The sequence below is a fragment of the Chiloscyllium plagiosum genome, unplaced genomic scaffold (genome assembly GCF_037043375.1).
Source record: "Chiloscyllium plagiosum isolate Xiang-an unplaced genomic scaffold, Cpla_swu_hap1 HiC_scaffold_8, whole genome shotgun sequence".
In the NCBI taxonomy this organism is placed as follows: domain Eukaryota; kingdom Metazoa; phylum Chordata; class Chondrichthyes; order Orectolobiformes; family Hemiscylliidae; genus Chiloscyllium; species Chiloscyllium plagiosum.
This window is the reverse complement of record NW_028270146.1, coordinates 645,851-669,313: the sequence shown is the minus strand read 5'-3', so window position 1 is coordinate 669,313 and position 23,463 is coordinate 645,851. Positions and strand designations below refer to the sequence as shown.

General features: G+C 43.6%; 1 protein-coding gene across 1 annotated transcript; it reads right to left on the bottom strand.

Annotated features, from left to right (window-relative positions):
* Nucleotides 1–2,140: 2,140 nt before the first annotated feature.
* Nucleotides 2,141–14,375, bottom strand: LOC148149329 (putative G protein-coupled receptor 139). The gene is made up of 2 exons (XM_087989510.1): nt 14,278–14,375; nt 2,141–3,045 (listed from the first exon to the last, which is right to left on the bottom strand). Exons 1-2 carry the CDS (start codon nt 14,345–14,347, stop codon nt 2,141–2,143), a joined length of 975 nt encoding a protein of 324 aa, XP_087845636.1. The 5' UTR covers nt 14,348–14,375.
* Between the last annotated feature and the right edge of the window lie 9,088 nt (nt 14,376–23,463).

The following is a 23,463-nucleotide window of genomic DNA, read 5'->3' as shown; positions in this document are numbered from 1 at the left end:
TGCCGGTGTAATTACGAAAGATGGACTGTTCTACGTAGCCAACAAAGAGATAGGCATAGCTGGGGCCCATACGGGTGCCCCTTTGGTCTGGAGGAACGTGGAGGATTCGAAATTGTTAAGGGCGAGGACCAGATCAGCCAAACAAATGAGAGTGTCAGTGGAAGGGTACTGTTCAGGGATGGTCAGTTTCATTTCGGGGATTGGATGCAGCTGTAAGGACTTGCATCCATTCTTCTTCAAAAGACTTTTTTTAACTGAAATGATTTCTCTTCCATTTACATCTTTAAGGTTCCACAATTTGCTCCTGTAACCTCTCAGGCAATGAGCTTGCACAGTGCACAAGATTTAACAGGATACTGTTCAGAAGGGAATGCAGCTGATGTTTATGGCTCTTGTCGATAGTTTATTATCATATCAGTAATCTTAGGAACATCAATACCTCCAATACATCAATTAGACCATACTCATGTACATTTACATTTCTGCTGGAACCTTTAATTTACAAGGTTTATGAAGGTTTGTAGCTCAGGTTGAGGTTTAGGGTGTAGGTTTGCTCGCTGAGCTGTAGGTTTGATATCCAGACGTTTCATTACCTGGCTGGGTAACATCATCAGTGGCGACCTCCAAGTGAAGCGAAGCTGTTGTCTCCTGCTTTCTATTTATATCTTTCTCCTGGATGGGGTTCCTGGGGTTTGTGGTGATGTCATTTCCTGTTCTTTTTCTGAGGGTTTGATAGATGGCATCTAGATCTATGTGTTTGTTTATGGCGTTGTGGTTGGAGTGCCAGGCTTCTAGGAAATCTCTGGCATGTCTTTGCTTAGCCTGTCCTAGGACAGATGTGTTGTCCCAGTCAAAATGGTGGGTTTTTTTCCTCCGTTTGTAGGGCTATGAGGGAGAGAGGGTCATGTCTTTTTGTGGCTAGCTGGTGTTCGTGTATTCTGGTGGCTAACTTTCTTCCTGTTTGTCCTACATGGAGTTTGTGACAGTCCTTGCATGGAATTTTGTTGATGACGTTGGTTTTGTCCATGGGTTGTGCTGGGTCTTTTAAGTTTGTTAGTTTTTGTTTGAGAGTGTTGGTGGGTTTGTGTGCACTTTAATTTACACTCACACTGTTAACCATTGAAATGTTGCTACTTTTGAACAGTTACTCTTTCTGTTTACTGCTGTTCCTTTAGTTTAGTTGACGTGTTTTATCTCATGCAATCACATTGGACACTTTCTAAGAAATGCCACATGGTGTAATTCTGTTCCTGATGTTTTTGCTTCTACAATTAATTGCTAAAGTCTTCTCAAAATGACCAAAACTCTCACCCATGGCAATGACTAGCACAAAGCTCTCCTAGAACCTACAGTATAATATTTACATCCTATTATGCAAGGATTCCTTCATTTATTCATGGGATGTGGGTGTAACTGCTAGATCAGCATTTACTGCTCATCCCTAATTGCCAGAAGGCAGTTAAGAGTCAATCACACGAAGAAAGGTGATGGCTAAGTGGATGGCACAGTGACTCAGCGATTAGCACTGTTTCTCCATTATACTAGGAACCCTGATTTGATTACACACTCAGTGACTGCCGGTGTGGAGTTTATACATTCTCCTCGTGTACACATGGGTTTCCTCTGGTTTCTCCAGTTTCCTCCCATGGTCCAAACATCTGCAGGATCAGTGGATTGGTCATGGGAAATGTAGGGTTACAGGGACTGGGTAGGGGGCTGGGCCTGGGTGGGATTCTTTTCGGAGGGATGGTGTGGACTTGATGGGCTGAAGGCCTTCTTCCACACTGTAGGAATTCTATGATTCTGTTCTATGATTCTATGATTAATCCAAAGGCCAAGATAATGTTCTGGCGACCCAGGTTTGAATCCACTATAGTAGATGGTGAAATTTGCATTCAATTAAAAGAATCAGGAGTTAAAAGTTTAGTGGTGACCATGAAGCCATTGTTGGTTGTCTCTTATTTCCAGATTATCATCGAATTCAAATCCACCATCTTCCATGGTGGGATTCAGCCCAGGTCCCTGAAACATTACAGAACTTTAACGTAACAGATTAATAGTCTAGCGATAATACCACCAGACTGCAAAAATGGCTATGAAATCTAATTTAGTTTCAGTACTTCAAAGTATTCATCTTTTTCTATGCTTTAACTAATCTAACAATAAGATTGGATGGATATTTCATTACTTTCTTCAACTCTTCTCTGAATTTGGTCTGTGTCACAGCATAGATCCCAGTGTTGGTGCAGGTACTTAGAAGTTGCAGCATTGTTGCTGTCTGTTGTGTGATAAAGCGAGGGTCAGTATTTGTGTCATAATATCTAATACTTGTAATTCGTACATAAATTCGATACACAACTTTTGTCACCCACAGCAGTATAAAACTACCGGATATACTGAAGAGTAAAACAATAGATTTCTTTCGATTCTCTATTTCTGGATCTAGGTGAGTTGTTCCATTGTTTCTAATTCGGAGTGCCTTGCGGACTCTACTTGTTATTAAAATACGTCTGACTGTCAGAAAATTGAGCAGCAACATAAGAAAAACTGGGATACATGGGGTTAAAATAAGGTGAAACAATTCATATGCAGCCCAAGCAGGGGATGTAAGGAAGCTCTGTTTATAGATGCATTTCCAGGGAACATTATCCATGACATACTGTGGTCCATATGTAAAATACCAAGGGACAGGTACTAAACAGCCAATAATAGTCACTATTCCAAGAACCACAATGGCTGTTTTTTCTGTGCAATATTTTGTTTTCAGTTTTTCACAACAAATGGCCACAAAACGATCAAGGGTGAAAACAACAGTGAGCCAGACAGAAACTACAGTAGTTGCAAACCTGAGGAAGATAATGAAACTACAAACAGGAGTAATGTCCATGAATGAACCTGGGAAATAAATTGCAACAGTCCATTTCAAAATGGGATCAGTGATGACAACCAGAAGATCAGATGCTGCCATTCCCACCAGGTAGCAAGTGATACATTTTGACAGACCACATCTACCTCGGGACAAGATCACAATCGCTACCACGTTAACTGTAAGAGACAGAAACAGAAGTAAATAAATTTAGAAACAGATATGAAGCCAGAGCAAGCTCAGTTGCTGCATCAAAAAAAGAGATATTACGCACAAATACAAAATGAGACTTGATTAGCTTTTAGAGATGTCCGTAAAGCACTTTAGTGCTCTTAAAATTCTAAAGAAGAGAAACTATCATGAGCATGAAAGAAGGAAAAGGCATTGAGCAACTATTTTCTGTTGGTCTTCTCAGTAGACAACCGAAATTATACATTATTATGTCTAATAATTATACATAAGTTGTAAGAGGTAGCTACAGAGATAATGGATGCATTAGTTGTAATTTTCTAAAATTTCTTGGAATATGAAAAAGTACCAGAGGATTGGAAAAGTGCGGATGTGAGTCCTCTATTCAAAAAGAGAAGAAGGGAAAATACGGGTAATTACAGCCCAATTAGCATAACATCTACTGTATTATTATTGGAATCAATTATTAAGGAAGCAATAATAGAACAGTTGTCTGAATTTAATTGAGCAGTGTCAGCATGACGTCATGAAAGGGAAATGGTGTCTGATTGATTTAGTTAGAACATAGAACATAGAATAGTACAGCACAGGAACAGGCCCTTTGGCCCACGATGTTGTACCAAACATAATGCCAAGTGAAACTAATCCCTTTTGCCTGCCTTTGGTTGAAATCCTTCCATTTCTTGCATGTTTGTGTACTTATCTCAAAGTCTCTTAAATGTCCCTATTGTATTTGCCTCCATCAACACCCTGGCAGTGTGTTCCAGATTACTACTCACTGTATATATAAACTTGCTCCTCACATCTCCTTTGAATTTTGCCCTCTTGCCTTAAATGCATGCTCCCTAATATTTGATATTTCAATTCTGGGAAAAAGATTCTAACCATCAACCCTATCTATGCAACTAGTTTCTGAGGATGCCTCAATCAGAGTCAATAAAGGGAATAGATGTGTTAAATTTGGACTTCTCGAATGCATGTGACAGATACCTCACAAATGTTTACATGAAAAGGTAAAACATCTACAATTTTGGAGGTAGTATATTGGAATGGGATAGACAGTTGGCTCATGGGTAGGAAACAATGAGTGGGGATAAGGGACTCTTTCTCAGGTGGGTGACCTGTGACCCAGTGGGGTTCCACAGGGATCTGTGCTGGCAACACAACTGTTTACAATATATTAATGACTGAGAGGAAGGAAGTGAATATATTGTAACCAATTCTGTAGACAACACAAGGACAGGTTGCAAGAAGGATATGAATGGTCGACAGAGAGGTAATAATAGGTTAAGAAAATGGAAAAAAAATTGGCAAATGGAGTACAATGTGAGAAAAATGTGAAGTTGTTCATTACAGAAGGAAGATGAAAAGAATGGTATATTATTGAAACGGAGAAAAACTACAGAAAGCTCCAACACAAAGGGACTTGGGGAGAGATCTTGGGCACAAAACACAGAAAATTAGCATGTGGGTGTAGCAGGGACTCAGGAAGGCTCATGGATTGATGGCCTTATTTCAAGGGGGTTGGAGTATAAGAGTCAGGAAGTTGTAGTGCAATTGTACAAGGTACTGGGTGAGGACGGCATCTGGTGTACTTGGAGGCGTTGTGGTCCCCCTATTTAAGGAAAAATATTATTTCACTGAAGGCAGTTCAGTGAAAGTTCACGAGGAAGATCTTTGATTTGGGGTTCATCTTATGGACAAAGGTTAAACAGGTTGGGACTCTACTCACTGGTTTTAGAAGAATGAGAGATGATCTCACTGGAACAGTGAGATTTTGTAATTTTATATATTGCTATCAGTTAGCCCCTCAGTCTCTGATGCTCTAGAGAAAACATTCCAAGATTGTCCAACCTGTCTTCATAGTTAATATACTCCAATCCAGGTAACATTCCTGGTATACCTCGGCTGCAGATTCTGCAAAGCCTCTTCATCCTTCCGATAGTGCATTGATCAGAACTGCCCACAATACTCCAAGTGTTGCCTCACAACATGATTTCACAACTTTCATACTCAGTGCCTTGACCAATGAAAGCAAGTATGCTGTATGGCTTCTTTAGCACATTCACTTGTGTCGCCATTTTCATGGAGCTATGGATTTAAACCCAGGGTCCCTCTGTATAACAGCGCTCCGAAGGGTCCTGCCGTTTACTGCACACTTTTCTCTTGTAGTTGATTTCTCAGAAAGCATCATTTAACACAAGTCCAGACTAAACTCCACCAGTCATTTCTGAATTGAATGAATGAATTGAATTTATTGCCCCTTGTACCGTGGCACAGTGAAAAGCTTTGTCTTGTGAGCAATACGAGTAGCAGAGATAAGTAAATAATAGGTAAACAACACCAAAAAACAAAAACACAGGTACAGGCGAATGTTAAGAGTTTGTGAGTCCATTTGTTTTTCTAACAACAGGAGGGTAGAGACTGTTACAAAACCGGCTGGTGAGTGTGTTCAGGCTTCTGTACCTTCTCCCTGATGGTAGAGGTTGTAGAAAAACATTGCCAGGGTGGGATGGATCTTTGAGAGTGCTGGCGGCCTTTCCTTGACAGTGGGCCTGGGAGATGGATTCTATAGATGGGAGGTTGGCCTTTGTGATTGTCTGGGCCGAGTTCACCACTCTCTGTAACCGTCTCCGATCTTGAATGGTACAGTTGCCATACCAGGTAGTGATACATCCAGACAGAATGCTCTCGATGCCGCATCTATAAAAATTGGCATGGGTATTCACCGTCATGCCAAATTTCCATATCTGCCTAAGGAAGAAGAGACGTTATTGGACCTTTGTAACCAGTGCGTCCACATGAAGAGTCCAAGAAAGCTTGTTGTGGATGACCACTCCCAGGAGCTTGACACTCTCCACTCGTTCCACCTCTGTGCTGTTAATGTGTAGGGGGGCATGAGTAGCATTCTGATGTAAGTCAGTAATGAGTTCCTTGGTTTTGCTGGCATTGAGAGCTAGGTTGTTCTCAGTGCACCATTTTTTCAGGTCTTCCACCTCCCATCTGTAGTCTGTCTCATCGCCATCTGAGATCCGACCAACTATAGTGGTGTCATCAGTGAACTTGTAAATGGCATTAGTCTGGTATTTGGTGACGCAGTTGTGGGTATAGAGTGAGTATGGTAGCGGGCTGAGTATGCACCCCTGAGGGGGCTCCAGTGTTGAGTGTTAATGAGGATGAAATATTGTCCCCAATCTTCACTGATTGTGGCCTGTGGGTCAGGAAACTGAGGATCCAGTTGCAGAGAGTGGGTCTTAGTCTGGAATTACTAAATATAGTAATCAGTCTTGAGGGGATAATAGTGTTGAAGGCTGAACTGTAGTCAATGAGTAGGATTCTTACGTAGCTGTTCTTGGTGTCAAAGTGTTCTTAGGAGGAGTGAAGGGCAAGTGTTATGGCATCTGATGTGTATCTGTTGGCCCGATAGGCAAATTGGAGTGGGTCAAGAGTAGTGGGGAGGCTGGAACCTCCACCTAACCTTTCAGCTGATCTATATTATGCTGTATGCTTTGACCACCTTCCTCACTAACCACAACTCCACCAATTTTAGTGTTGTTGGCAAACTGACTGATCAAACCACCCACATTATTATCTAAGTTCTTTATATATTTTACTAATGCTACAGGTCTCAGCACTGATCCTTGTGGAACATCATTGGTCAGAGATCTCCCATCAGTAAAACACCCCTCCACAACTATCTTCTATGACCAAGACAATTTTGCATTCAGTTTTCTGACTCATCATGGATCCCATGCAACTTAATCTCCTGAACTAACCTACCACAAAGGACTTTGTCAAATTAGTAAATAAATTCCTGCAGACATTACCTACTATTGTCCAACCCTCATCAATCACCTCCATTACTGCCACAAAAACTCAATTAAGTTGGTGAAGCAAGACATCCCCTTCACAAAGCCACGCTAACTATCCTGAATAAGTTATTTCTTTTTCAAATGCAAGCAGATTCTGTCACTAAGAATCACCTCCAATAATTTCCATAGTGCTGATGTAAAGCTCACTGGCCTATAATTTCCTGTTATCCCTGTTCCCTTCTTAAATAAAATCACAGCCTTGGCACCAGTCATTCTCCAGTCTCCTGTCTTCTGGGATCTTGCCCGTGGGCTAAAGAGGATATAAAGATCTATCAAGGCCCCAGCAATCTCCTCCCTTGCCTTCCTCAGTATCCTGAGATAGATCCATCAGCCCTTGCAACTTCTGTTTCAATATAGCACTCAGCTTGGCCCATTCCCTAGCAACCCAGAAATTTGCTTCTATTGAGAAAGGAGAAAAGTTACTCTATATGTCTTCTGTGGATTTCCATGACATTTTTCCATTAGATAAACAGACCGGGATGTGGCTTTTGTTCAAGGAGTCAAAACTTCAGAATAAAGAAACTTTGGACCCCCTCCTCCCATCTCTGCTGTTTCTTTTAGGAATGATCGAAAATCCGATGGATTGAAGACAGCTCAGGGAAAAAAAGAATTGGGACAGAGCATTATATTGATTGTAACAAGCTAACTGGACCTCATGGAATATGGTGAGCAGCCAGAAATTGTGGTACATATTGGCACCAATGATATAGCCAGGAAAGGGATTGAGGATCTGTAAAGTGACTGCAGAGAGTTAGGTTGGAAGCTGAAAAGCAGGAGGAGTAGAGTGGTGATCTCAGGATCGCTACCGGTGCCACGAGATAGTGAGATGAGGAACAGTCAGCGAATGTAGCTTAACATGTGGCTGTGAGGCTGGTGCAGGAGGGAGGGCTTCAGATACCTAGACCATTGGGATACGTTCTGGGGAAGGTGGGACCTGTACATGAAGGACGGGTTGCACCTGAATTGGAGGGGCACAAATGTCCTGGGTGGGAGATTTGCTCGTGTGATTCGGGAGGGGTTAAACTAATTTGGCGGGGGGATGGGAATCAGAGCCACATGTCTGAGAGGGGGTCAGTTGTAGACGGGGCAGTGACAGGATATATTGAATCTATCAGGAAGGTTTCTCACGCGATGAAACAAAGAAATCGGTTAAAGTGTGTATGCTTTAGTGCAAGGAGTGTCCGAAATAAGAGTGGTGAACTTACAGCATGGATCAGTAGAACATAGAACATAGAAAAATACAGCGCAGTACAGGCCCTTTGGCCCTCGATGTTGCGCCTAACATCTGTCCTGTACTTACCACCCCTTAATTTAAAGCTATTTAAAGCATAGTACTTGGGGCTATGATGTTGTAGCCATAACAGGGGCAGAGATGGTTGTTTGATGTTCCAGGGTTTAAAACATTTAAAAACAGTGAGGGTGGAAAAAGAGGAGGGGGCGTAGCATTGCTAATCAGAGAGTGCATCACAGCCACAGAAACAAAGGTTGTTGAGGAAGGTTTATCTACTGAGTCAGTATGGGTGGAAGTTAGGAACATCAAGGGAACAGCCACCTCACTGGGGGTTTGCTACAGACCCCCTAATAGCAGTAGGGAGATTGAAGATCTCATAGGCAGGCAGATTTTGAAAAAATGCAGATGTAGCAGGGTTGTTGATATGGGTGATTTCAACTTTCCCAATATTGACTGGAACCTCCTTAGTGCAGATGGTTTGGCTGGAGCCGTTCTGTCAGGTGTGTTCAGGAGGGTTTCCTTACTCAGTATGTAGACAGGCCGACGAGGGGAGAGGCCATTTTGGATTTTGTGCTCGGCAATGAGCCAGGACAGGTATCAGATCTCTCGATGGGAGAGCACTTTGGTGAAAGTGACCACAACTGCCTCACATTTACCATAATCTTGGAGAGGGAAAGGAGCATTTACTGAGGGAAGATATTTAATTGGGGAAAAGGAAATTATGACGCTATCAGACAGGAGTTGGGAAGTACAGACTGGGAGCAATTGTTCCATAGAAATGGTACAACAGACATGTGGAGACTGTTTAAGGAACATTTATTGCGAGTGAAGCATAAATTTGTTCCTCTGAGAAAGACAAGGAGTGGTAAAATTAAGGAGCCTTGGATGACGAGAACAGAGGAGCTTCTCATCAAAAGAAAGAAGGCAGCTTACGTAAGGTGGAGGAAGCAATGATCTGGAGGATTACAGGCTTACTAGAAAGGAGCTCAGAAATGGACTGAGGAGAGCCAGAAGGGGGTACAAAAGAGATTTGGCAAGGAAGATTCGGGAGAAACCAAAGGCGTTTCACTCATATGTGAGGGGTAAGAGAATGATCAGGGAGAATGTAGGGCCAATCAGGGATAGCGGAGGGAACTTGTGCGTGGAGTCTGAGCAGATAGGGGAAGTCCCAAATGAGTTTTTTGCTTCAGTTTTCACCAAGGAAAGGGAACTTGTTGTAAATGAAAACTTAGAGGAGCTGGGATACAGTTTTGACCAGCTCAAGATTGATGAAGTTGATGTGCTGGAAATTTTGGAAAACATTAAGATTGATAAGTCCCCAGGGCCAGACCAGATTTATTCTAGGCTGCTCCGGGAAGTGAGAAAGGAGGTTGCTGAGCCACTATGGAGGATATTTGCCTCCTCACTCTCCACAGGAGTCGTATCAGAGGATTGGAAGGAAGCGAATTTGTTCCACTTTTCAAGAAGGGTAATAGGGAAATCCCTGGCAATTACAGACCAGTCAGTCTTACGGCTGTGGTCAGCAAGGTTTTGGAAAGAATTCTGAGGGATAGGATTTATGACTGGTGTGTAATTGCCAGGGATTTCCCTATTACCCTTCTTGAAAAGAGGAACAACATTCGCCTCCCTCCAATCCTCCGGTACGACTCCTGTGGAGAGTGAGGAGGCAAATATCCTCACCAGCTGCTTAGCAACCTCCTTTCTCACTTCCCGGAGCAGCCTAGGATAAATCTGATCTGGCCCTGGGGACTTATCAATCTTAATGTTTTCTGAAATTTCCAGCACATCAACTTCATCAATCTTGATCTGGTCAAGCCTGTATCCCAGCTCCTCAAAGTTCTCATTTACAACAAGTTCCCTTTCCTTGGTGAAAACCGAAGCAAAAAACACATTTAGGGCTTCCCCTAACTGCTCAGACTCCACGCACAAGTTCCCTCCACTATCCCTGAACAGCCCTACCTTCTCCCTGATCATTCTCTTATTCCTCACTTAGGAGTAAAATGCCTTTGTGTTCTCATTAATCCTTCTTGTGAAGCCTTTTTCGTGTCCCGTCCTGGCTCTCCTCAGTCCATTTCTGAGTTCCTTTCTAGCGAGCCTGTAATCCTGTAATACATATTAGAACATAGAACATTACAGCGCAGTACAGGCCCTTCGGCCCTCGATATTGCGCCAGCCAGTGAAATTAAGCTCCTTGAAAGCGGAGTCACAGGCAGAAAGGATAGTGAAGAAAGCTTTTGGTATGCATTTCTTTTACTGATCAGTGCACTGAGTATTGGGGTTCGGAGGTCATATTGAGGCTGTACAGGACATTGGTGAGGCCACTTTTGGATTACTGCACTCAATTCTGGTCTCCTTTCTATAGGAAGGATGCTGTGAAACTTGAAAGGATTCAGAAAAGAATTACAAGAATGTTGCCACAGTTGAAGGGTTTGAGTTATTGAAAGAGGCTGATTAGACTAGTGCTGTTTTCCCTGGAGGGTCAGAGGCTGAGGGGTGACCTTACCGAAGTTTATGAAATCATGTGGGGCCTGGACAGGGTAAATAGACAAAGTCTTTTCTCGAGAGCAGGGGAGTCCAAAACTAGAGAGAATAGATTAAAGGTGAGAGGGGAAAGATTTCACAGGGACTGAAAAGGCAACTTTTTCACAGAGAAGGTGGTACGTGTATGGAATGAGCTGCCAGAGGAAGTGGTGGAGGCTGGTACAATTGCAACATTAAATGGCATCTGAATGAGTAAATGCATAGGAAGGGTTACCAGGCCAAATTGGAACTCGCTTAATTTAAGATATCTGGTCAGCTTGGACGAGTTGAAGTGAAGAGTCTGTTTCTGTGCTGTACAACTCTATAACTCTGTCGCTAATTACCCAAATTAAAGTGTTACATGCCCTCTAGTTCCTGACCGTTGAAAGGATTGGGATAGTCATATTTGTTAGGCTGGAGGAAGGCAGGGCTGGGGGTATTACCATATCTCGATCAGTTTTTATTAAGAAGACAAGACACTGAACAATCCTTTGCTTAGACCTATCCCTAGTGCAGTGGTAGCTTTGAATCGATGGTCACACCCTCTGCTCTGCCTTAAGGAAATGCTGCACTTTCAGAGATGTCATCTAAATGTTCAGTGGATGTTAAAGATAGTACTATATTATTTAACAGCAACAGTAGAATTCTGCCAGTGTCCCAGCTGGTGGTACATGTATGGAACGAGCTGCCAGAGGAAATGGTGGAGGCTGGTACAATTATAACATTTAAAAGCATCTGGATGGGTATATGAATAGTAAGAATTTAGAGAAATATGGGCCATAAGTTGGCAAATGGGACAAGATTTCTTTAGGATATCTGGTTGTCATGGACGAGTTGGACTGAGGGGTGTGTTTCCGTGCTGTACAGCTTCTATGTGACTCTGTGACCTGCTGAAATTTTCCATCGATTTCTGACGTTGTTACTTCCCACACCAGCTCTTCAGCGACATATTTAACTGCACTATTTTCCTAATTGTGAGATTACGGCCCTCAAGGTCCTGCTTTGCAATTTCCTGACTAACTCCTTGAACTCCCTTATGCCGGACCTCATCAGCCTTTCACCTTATGTCATTTGTACCAATGTGTCCTACTTCCTTGCAGCACAGAGATTGTGAACTATGTCAACATTAGTTTGTGCTGAGCGTTTATCTTAATCTAACCTGCACCCCCTCAATTTAGTGCCATCCATGTGCTTGTCCTTAAATGTCCCTAATGTCTCTGACTCTACCACCACCACTGGCAGTGCATTCCACACACCCACCACTCTCTGTGTAAAGAACCTCCCTCTGATATCTCCCCTATATCTTTCTCCAATCACCTTAAAATTATAACACCTCACGACAGCCATTTCTGCCCTGGGGAAAAGTCTCTGGCTATCTACTCTATTTATGCCTCTCATTACCTTGTACACCTCTATCAAGTCACCTCTCTTCGTTCTTCTCTCCAGTGTGAAAAGTCCAAGCTCATTCAACCTCTCTCCATCAGACGTGCCCTCCAATCCAGGCAGCATCCTGCTAAATCTCCCCTGCACCCTCTCTAAAACATCTACATCCTTCCTATAACGAGTCGACCAGAACTGGAGTCAAGACTAGAGTGGTGCTGGAAAAGCACAGCAGGTCAGGCAGCATCCGAGGAGCAGGAAAAATCAACGTTTCAGGCAAAATGCCTTCATCGATTTTACTGCTCCTTGGATACTGTCTGCCCTGCTGTACATTTCCAGCACTACTCTAATCTCCAACATCTGCAGTACCCACCTCTGACCAGAACTGGAAACAATATTCCAAGTGTGGAGTAACCAGGCTTTATAGAGCTGGAACAAAACCTTGCGGCTCTTTAACTCAATCCCCCTGTTGATGAAAGCCAAAATGCCATACACCTTCTTAACAACCCTATCAACATGGGTGGAAACTTTGAGGGAACTATGTACGTGGACCCCAAGATCCCGCTGTTCCTCCACACTGCCAAGAATCCTCACTTTAACCCTGCATTCAGCATTCAAATTAGATCTTCCAAAATGAATTACTTCACATTTACCCAAGTCGAACCCATCTGTCATTTCCCAACCCAGCTTTGCAACCTGTCAATGTCATGTTGTAGCCTGTAACAGCCCTCGACACTATCTACAACACCACCGACCTTTGAGTCATCAGCAAACTTACTAACCCACCCTTCCACTTCTTCATCTAAGTCATTTATAAAAACTAAAAGAGCAGAGGCCCAAGAACAGATCCCTGCGGGATACCACTGGTCATCAAACTCCAGGCGGAATATTTTCCACCCACTACCACTCACTGTCTTCTTTCGGCCAGCCAATACTGTATCCAAACAACCACATTTCCCTGTATCCCATACCTCCCAACTTTCTGATGAGCATACTGTGAGGAACCATATCAAATGCCTTTGAAATCCATATACACCATATCCACTGCTCTACCTTCATCAACTTGTCTCGTCACCTCCTCAAAGAACACAATAAGGCTTGTAAGGCATGGCCTGCCCCTCACAAAGCCATGCTGACTATCTTTAATCAAGCTATACTTTTCCAAATATCTCTCAGGATCCTTTCCAGTACCTTGCTTACCACAAATGTAAGACTGACTGGTCTGTAATTCCCAGAGATTTCCCTATTCCCTTTTTTGAAGAGAGGAACCCTTCAATCCCTTTAATCATCCGGTATTACTCCCGGAGAGAGTGAGGATGCAAAGATCATCCATCACCAGAGGTGCAGCAATCTCATTCCTCGCTTCTAGTAGTAACTTTGGATATATCTGGTCTGGCCCTGGACACTTATCTATCTTGATAAATATTTTGAATAGAGTAGTTCCTCAGTACGAGACTATTAGGAGATTCCAATAGTCTGCTGTTTGATTCCTTCTTTGTCCTGATATATCTGTTTCCAAAACATTAGTGTGTGTACTATCTACAAGATACACTGCAGAAATTCACCAAGGATCCTCAGACAGCACCTTCCAAACCCATGACTACTTCCATCTGGAAGGTCAAGGGCAGCAGACATATAGGAACACCACCACCTTCAAGCTCCCCTCCAAGCCACTCATCATCCTGACTTGGAAATATATCGCCGTTCCTTCACAGTTGCTGGGTCATAAACCGGATTATTAATTGTACATAATTTATTATTCATTTGTGGGATATGGGTGTTGCTAGTCACCCAGCATTTATTGCCCATCTCTAGTTACCCCTTGAGAAGGTGGAGGTGAGCTGCCTTCTCGAACTGCTGATGTTCATGTGCTGTAGTTGACCCACAATGCCCTTAGGGAGGGAAATCCTGGAATTCCCTCCGAAAGGGCATCATGGTCAACTACAGCAGTTCAAGAAGGCAGCTCACCTCCACCTTCTCAAGGTGTAACTAGAGATGGGCAATAAATGCTGGGCAACTAGCAACACCCATATCCCACAAATGAATAAAACATTATGTACAATTAATAATCTGGTAAAAGCTACAATATCCACAAAACAACATGAACAGATTCTGAGGGTATTTCATTATTATTGATGGAACAGAACAGATGACTGCAAAACATAGGATGAGAAATATTACACAATACAACAACACAGTTAAAAATGAATTGCATTTACCAGGAACTCCAACAGCTGCAAGAAGAGGATAGTAAATACGTTCAATCTGGTGGATTACTGGAAATTCCATTCCTGTGAGAAGCAGTGATGTTTGTTGATGTGGAACCTAGTACTCCAGCAGGTACTCTGAATGGATCCATTGCAATAAGCCCAAATATATGCAAATGACAAATCTTCACTGATACAGCTTTAGCTCAGATTATAACGATTAGTCACACTCACTGAACAAACAGATGTTATCAACAGCTGTGCCCTTGCAAATTAATCCATAATAATGAAAAGCTGCATTTATGGATATTAAATTGCATTAGCATGTTCACTCCTGTGGTTTCAGTCACACATGCTAATGATTTTTCTGGAGTATACACTGAACCCACAGAATCAAACAAATTTATTTCACAGTTGCTGCAGTTTTCAGTGAAAATATGAAGTTTTAGAATCTGATATGAGAACAATTAAACGCCATGTTCAGGGTTCTAGCCTAGAAATGATTATGGACGATATGAGCGGATGGCCACAGACCATATCACATTCACATTTCTCTCTTGCTATTTTACCACAGAAGGAGACCATTCAGTCCATCCTGCTTACACCAGCTAAGTGGTCAATGTACTCAGTGCCACTCTCTGATCTTCTCTCTGTCAGACTGCACCATTTTCCTTTACAAACAACCATTGAACTCCCTTTTGACAGATCATTTCAACCTGCATGCAACACGCTCTCACTCAAATTATCCCATATTTTAACTACTCACTGGATGGAAAAGCTTTTTCTCACATCGCTTTTGCTTCTTTTGACAATTCTTACATTCTGTGTCCTTTCATTTTCAATCATTTTATCCTTTTCTTCTCTCTACAGACTCCTAATGATGTTGAACACCACCATTGCTCTCAAGGATAGTTTAAACAAGAAATGATGGTGGGTTGAATCCTGAGCAGGCAGACTGAGGAGGCTGAAACCAAGCAAGAAACAAAAGAAAGAAAAGCAAGGGGCAAAATTGGGAGGCATTAAAAAGACCATAGCACCAGAATTAGGCCATTCAGCCCATTGGGTCTGCTCTACCATTCAATTATGGCTCATAAATTTCTAAATCTCATTCTCCTGCCTTCTCTCCATAACGCTTGATCCTTCTACTAAGCCAGAACCTACTTATTTCTGTCTTAAATACACTCTATCCAGGCCTCTCAATATTCTGTAAATTTCAATCAGATTTCCCCTCGTCCTTCTAAACTCCTTCAAATACAGGCCCAGGTCCTCAACCACTCTCCTTTGGCAAGTCCTTCATCCCCAGGATCATTGTTATAAACCTCCTCTGGATCCCATCCAATACCAGCCCATCCTTCCCTCGATACAGGACCCAAAACTGCTCACAATATTCCAAATGCAGTCTGACCAGCGCCTTATACAGCCTCAGCAGGACAGCTCTGCACTTGTGTTCTAGCCTTGAAATGAATACTAACATTGGAATTACCTTCCTAACTGTCATCTGAACCTGCATGTTAACCCTAAGAGAATCCTAAGTCCTTTTGTGCTTCAGATTTCTGAAACATTTCCATCTAGAAAATAGCCTGCTCCTCTATTCTTCCTACCAAAGTGCATAACCTCACATGTTCCCACACTGTATTCCATCTGCCACTTCTTTGCCCACTTTGTTATTCTGTCCAAGTCCTTCTGTAATCTCCCCAAATTCTCAACACTACCTCATGATTTTTCTGGAGTATACACTGAACCCACGGAATCAAACAAATTTATTTCAGACAGTTGCTGCAGTTTTCAGTGAAAATATGAAGTTTTAGAATCTGATATGAGAACAATTAAAGGCCATGTTCAAGGTTCTAGCCTAGAAATGAATGTGGACGATATGAGTGGATGGCCACAGATCATATCACATTCACATTTCTCTCTTGCTATTTTACCACATAAGGTCTTTGTGTCATATGCAAACTTTGCAACAATGCCCTCAGTTTTTTTTTAATTCATTCATGGAATGTGGGCATCTCTGGCTGGCCCAGCATGTCTTGCCCATCTTAATTGCTCAGAGGACAGTTAGAGTCAACCACATTGCTGTGGGTCTGGAGTTACATATAGGCCAGGCCATTTCTCACAACTGTTCTCATTTCATCTTTTATTAAAAGTGCAAGCTAAACCAGCTTTTCCACTCCTCCTGTGTCTCTGAAAGGTCAAATATCTCTGAATGTTAGGTTCCCAGCTCCTGACTACTGTTTGGAGGCCGATACATGACTCCAACTATGAGATTTGTTTTAGTTTTTGCAGTTCCTCAATTCTACCCACACAGATTCTACATGATCTGACCCTACTTCATCTCTTATTTCTGATTTATTTTCAATTCTTACTAATAGGGCAACCCAACCCCCTCTGCCCACCTGCCTATCTTTTTGATTGAACGTATATCCTTGAATATTCAGTTCCCAATCCTGATCCCCTTGTAGCTGTGTCTCTATGATGCCCACTATGTCATACCTGCCAATTTTGATCTGTGCCACAAGCTCATTTACCTTGTTCCTTACAGCACATGCATTCACATAGAACCCCTTCAGTCCTGGATTAACCATCCCTCTTCTCATTGTCATTTGTTTGTCCAGTGAGCTTGAAGTTCAATTGTTAACCCTTTCCAGGTATTCTGTCCTATTTGTGTCTTTGCTGGAGATTTGAATAACCTCTCCCAAGTTCTGCACTCTTACCTCCTCCTTTAATTTGGGGTTTCTAATTTCCCCGATAACTGAACCCTCCCCCACCCTCCTGCCACATTTACTTTAAAGCCCTGTCTACAGCCCTAGTTATGTGATTCACTGGGACTCTGGTCCCAGCACGGTTCAGATGAAGACTGTCCCATCAGAACAGGTCCCTTCTTCCCCAGTACTGGTGCCAATGTCCCATGAATTCAAACCCATTTCTCCTACACCAATCTTTGAGCAACACATTAACCTGTTTAATTAGATTAGATTAGATTAGATTAGATTAGATTAGATTACAGTGTGGAAACATGCCCTTCGGCCCAACAAGTCCACACCGATCCGCCGAAGCGCAACCCACCCATACCCCTACATTGACCCCTTACCTAACACTACGGGCAATTTAGCATGGCCAATTCACCTGGCCCTGCACATCTTCGGACTGTGGGAGAAACCGGAGCACCCGGAGGAAACCCACGCAGACACGGGGAGAACGTGCAAACTCCACACAGTCAGTCGCCTGAGGCGGGAATTGAACCCGTGTCTCAGGCGCTGTGAGGCAGCAGTGCTAACCACTGTGCCACCGTGCCGCCCACTCTGTGCCACCGTGCCGCCCACTTATTGATTCTGTGCCAATTAGCTCATGGGTCAGGTAGTAATCTAAAGATTATTATCTTTTTGGTTCTGCATCTTCACAAACACCTTCCATACTACCCTCAAGTTGACATGGACCATCTCAACACCTCCCTACCCTTCCTGGAGCTCTGTGTCTCCATTTCTGGCAAGCGACTTAACACGGACATTTACTTCAAACCCATCGATTCCCACAGCTACATGGACTGCCCTCCCTCCCATCCTGCCCCCTGTAAAAACACTACCCTGTATCCCCAATGTCTCCACCTCCGCTGCATCTGCTCCCAAGAGGATCAATTCCACCATAGAACATCCTAGATGGCTTCTTTCTTCAAAGACCATAATATCTCTTCCCACATGGTCAATGATGCTCTCCAGTGCATCTCCTCCACTTCCTGCACCTCTGCCATTGAATCCCATCCCTCCAAAGACAGAATCCCCCGGTCCTTACCTCCAGCTCCACCAACCTCCAGATACAATGGGTTGTCCTCTACTATTTTCGTCACCTCCACCAAGGATATATTTGCCTCCCCACCCCTATCTGCATTCCGCAGAGACCATTCCCTCCGTGACACGCTTGTTAGGTCCAGACCACCCACCAACCCACCCTCCATTCCCGGCACCTTTGCTTGCCACCACAAGATGTGCAAAACCTGCGCCCACAACTTCCCCCTTACCTTCATCCAAGGCTCCAAAGGATCCTTCCATACCCAGCAGAGATTTTCCTGCACCTCCACACACATTAGCTATTGTGCCCATTGCTCTTAATGTGGTCTCCTCTGCATTGGAGAAACAGGACACCAACTTGCGAAATGTTTCAGACACACACTAAATAACCCCACCAACCCTGTGGCTGAATACTTCAACTCCCCGTCCCATTCCACCAAGGATATGCAAGTCCTGGGCCTCCTCCATCTGCAAACCGTTACCACCTGACACCTGGAGGAAGAACGCCTCATCTTCCACCTTGGGACCCTCCAACCACACTAATGTCAATTCACCAGTTTCCTCATTTCTCTTTGCCCCACTTTATCCGAGCTCCAACCCTCCAACTCGGCACCGACCTCTTGAACTGTCCTACCTGTCCATCTTCCTTCCCACCTATACACTCCACCCTCCGGTCTGACCTATCACCATCATCCCCACCTACATCTACCTATCACATTCCCAGCTACCTTCCTCCCGTGGCTACAGACCCCCTTATAGCAGTAGAGAGATTGAAGACCTCATAGGCGGGCAGATTCTGGAAAAATGCAGAAGTAGTGAAGTTGTTGTATGGGTGATTTCAACTTTCCCAATATTGACTGGAACCTCCTTAGTGCAGATGGTTTGGATGGAGTCATTTTGTCAGGTGTGTTCAGGAGGGTTTCCTTACTCAGTATGTAGACAGACCGACGAGGGGAGAGGCCATTTTGGATTTGGTGCTCGGCAGTGAGCCAGGACAGATGTCAGATCTCGCGGTCGGAGAGCACTTTGGTGACAGTGATCACAACTGCCTCACATTTATCATAGCCTTGGAGAGTGAAAGGAGCAGTTACCAAGGGAAGATATTTAATTGGGGAAAAGGAAATTATCACGCTATCAGACAGGAGTTGGGAAGTACAGATTGGGAACAATTGTTCCATAGAAAGGGCACAGCAGACGTGTGGAGACTGTTTAAGGAGCAGTTGTTGCGAGTGATGCACGAATTTGTTCCTCTGAGATAGATAAGAAGGGGTAAGATTAAGGAGCCTTGGATAAGGAGAACAGAGGAGCTTCTTGTCAAAAGGAAGAAGGCAGCTTACGTAAGGTGGAGGAAGCAAGGATCTGGCACTGCTTCAGAGGATTACAGGCTTAATAGAAAGGAGCTCAGCAATGGACTGAGGAGAGCCAGGAGGGGGCACGAAAAAGGCTTGGCAGGAAGGATTAGGGAGAACCCAAAGGCATTTTACTCATACGTGAGGAATAAGAGAATGATTAGGGAGAAGGTAGGTCCGGTCAGGGATAGCGGAGAGAACTTGTGCGTGGAGTTTTGCGCTTCGGTTTTCACCAAGGAAAGGGAACTTGTTGTAAATGAAAACTTTGAGGAGCTGGGAAATAGGCTTGACCAGATCAAGATTGATGAAGTTGATGTGCCATAAATTTTGGAAAACATTAAGATTGATAAGTCCCCAGGGCCAGACCAGATTTATCCTCGACTGCACTGGGAAATTAGAAAGGAGGTTGCTAAGTCACTGGCGAGGATATTTGCCTCCTCACTCTCCGCGGGAGTCGTACCACAGAATTGGAAGGAAGCGAATTTGTTCCACTTTTCAAGAAGGGTAATAGGGAAATCCCTGGCAATTACAGACCAGTCAGTCTTACATCTGTGGTCAGCAAAGTTTTGGAAAGAATTCTGAGGGATAGGATTTATGACTATTTGGCAAAGTATAGTGTGATTAAAGGCAGTCAGCATGGCTTTGTGAGGGGCAAGTCATGCCTCACAAATCTTATTGAGTTCTTTGAGGAGGTGTCAAGACAGGTCGACAACGGTCGAGCAGTGGATGTGGTGTATGTGGACTTCAGCAAGGCATTTGATAGGGTTCCCCACGGTAGGCTCATTCATAAAGTCAGGAAGCATGGGATACAGGGAGATTTGGCTATCTGGATTCAGAATTGGCTGGCTGACAGAAGGCAGAGAGTGGCTGTAGATGGAAAGTATTCTGCCTGGAGGTCAGTGTTGAGTGGGGTCCGCAGGGCTCTGTTCTTGGGCCTCTGCTCTTTGTAGATTTTATAAATGACTTGGATGAGGAGGTTGAGGGGTGCGTTAGTAAATTTGCAGATGACACTAAGGTTGGAGGTGTCGTCGATAGTATCGAGGGCCACTGCAGGCTGCAGCGCGACATAGACAGGATGCAGAGCTGGGCTGAGAAATGGCAGATGGAGTTCAACCTGGATAAATGCGAAGTGATGCATTTTGGAAGGTCGAACTCGAATGCTGAATATAGGATTAAAGACAGGATTCTTGGCAGTGTGGAGGAACAGAGGGATCTGGGTGTGCAAGTACATAGATCCCTCAAAGTTGCCACCCAAGTGGATAGCTGAAAAATATGTTGCTGGAAAAGCGCAGCAGGTCAGACCTGCTGCGCTTTTCCAGCAACACATTTTTCAGCTCTGATCTCCAGCATCTGCAGTCCTCACTTTTTACCCAAATGCATAGGTTTGTTAAGAAAGCATATGGTGTTTTGGCTTTCATTAACAGGGGGATCGAGTAAAGAGCCGCGAGGTTTTGCTGCAGCTCTGCAAGACCCTGGTGAGACAACACCTGGAATATTGTGTCCAGTTCTGGGTTTCCCTACTATGGGAAATGTACAGAGGCTTTGGAGAGGGTGCAAAGAAGGGTTTATCGGGATGCTGCCTGGACTGGAGGGCTTGCCTTATGAAGAAAGGATGAATAAGCTCAGACTTTTCTCTCTGGAGAGAAGGAGGAAGAGAGGAGACCTGATCGAGGTGTACAAGGTAATGAGAGGAATAGATAGAGTCAATAGCCAGAGACCTTTACCCAGGGCAGGATTGACTGGTATGAGATTGACTGGTTTGAAGATATTAGGAAGATGGTATAAAGGAGATGTCTGAGGTAGGGTCTTTACGCAGAGAGTTGTGAATGCATGGAATGCGTTGCCAGCTGAGGTAGTGGAACAGAGTCATTAGCGACATTTAAGTGACTGCTGGACATGCACATGGATAGCAGTGAGTTGAGAGGTGCGTAGGTTAAATTACTATATTTTACATTCAGATTAACCCTCAGCACAACATTGTGGGCCTCAGGGCCTGTTCTGTGCTGTACCTTTCTATGAAGTACTCCTCTATGTGGGTTGGTGGAGGGCGTGGACCAGACGAGGGAGCCGCAGAGGGAATGGCCTTTACGAAAAGCAGAAAAGGGTGGAGAGGGAAATACATCTCTGGCGGTGGGGTGCATTTGGAGGTTGAAATGGCAGATGATGAAGCGATATCTATGGGGTTTGGTGGGGGTGGAAGATGAGAACCGGGGGGGTTCTGTCCTTGCTGCGGTTTGAGGTGTGAGGTGTGAGGTTTGAGGGCGGAGGTGTGGGAAGTGAAGGAGATACACTGAGGACATCATCAACCACGTAGATGGGGAAATTGCGGTCTTTGAAGAAGGTCTTAAAACTGCTTGATTAAATTCAAATTGTCAGAGCAGCAACCAACTCAGGGTCTCATTTCACAGCCAAATGTTACCTCTTTTCAATTTTCCAGTACACACTGAGACTGTCACTTAGTCATATCACACAGGTGTTTGTAACTGCTCAGTTCAAAATAACATTTACTCTCTCTTAAAGGTACAGTACCTTCAACCTCATAACACCTCCCCCCATAAAGAATAATGAACCATCATAATGAAAAGATGGCTTCATTATTTTTGTAATTCTGAATCCCATTACAATGAAATACATAGGTCATTAATCTGAGTTCATGTCAATTTCTGCACACACATATTTATAAAACACTGGAAGTTGTCCAGTCTTATCTATACTTTTAGCTTTAAATCCGTGATAACCCATCTGATATCACATTTTTACGAACCACAACATGTACAATTTGTAAATTAAATGTCTGCAAAATAAGAGTCCAATGAAATAGTCTTATATTTTTGTCTTTAGATCTTTCCAACAATATAAGAAGATTGTGGTCAGTGTACCCAACTATGTACTCAACTGTGACACATTGTTCATCACATAAACATTAAAATGTTGTAAGGCCAGTACCAAACTCAATTTTTTTTTTCAATGGTAGAGTATTTTCTGATGGGTGTTGGGTATTCCTGATGAAGGTCTTTTGCCCGAAATGTCGATTTTCCTGCTCCTCGGATGCTGCCTGAACTGCTGTGCTTTCCCAGCACCACTCTACTCCAGAATCTGGTTTCCAGCATCTGCAGTCTTTGAAAAGTAGCCAATTGGCAATTAAATTCCATCCTTATCTTCCTGCAGCAGTGAGGATGTGGGGATCTGGGAGGTAGGACAAAATGGCTGAAAGAAATGCACAAAATGGCTCCTACCTTGCTAAACTAGATTGCACTGAACCAGACAGAAACAAGAAACTGCAGACTGATCAAAAGTGATGAAAAATAGAAAAGTAACAGTTTAACCCTAACTACAAGGCAGGACAAAGAGGATTCTAAGAACAGGTTGCTTACAAGAAATCGTGATAGGACGAGACGGTATGCACAAATGCTTTATGCTATTTCATTGATTATTACCAAGTGATCATGCTACATGCCTGCCTATGAACCTATGCAAATTCTATAAGGGGGTTGGATTCTTTTGGTGGTCTGGAAGAACTCATATCTCTGGGCTGATCAAAGTCTACCAACCCGGCCATATCAGGAGAAATAAACAATTGTTGGTGTGATTGACAAAGAGTCGTTTACTGGTGCGTTTATTGACAGATAGTGGAACCGAGACACCCCACCCTCCCCCCACTCCCGGGAGTTCAGATCTTCAGCAGTACAGCTCCAACTCGTATGTCGCTAGCGTCGGTTGCAACTTTGAAAGGTTTCAAAACATATGGTATAACTAAAGCTGGTGCAGTGGTTAATACTACGCTTAAATTGTCAATTGCCTCCTGGCATTGTCCTGTCCACCCAGACTTTGAGTTCTTCTTCAGTAAATCTGTTAGCGGTGCCACTAGGCTGCTGAAGTTTGGAACAAACTTTCATTAGAATCCGCTTAGTCCAAAAATTGAAATAGCTCTTTCCTCAAAGTTGGTCATGGAAATTCCTTGTTGGCCTTTGTCTTGGCATTCCTTGGGGGTCAATCTTCCATGGCCGATGTTATGTCCCAAGAATGTCACCTCTGCCTTTGCAAATTCTGGTTTTTTAGGTTTA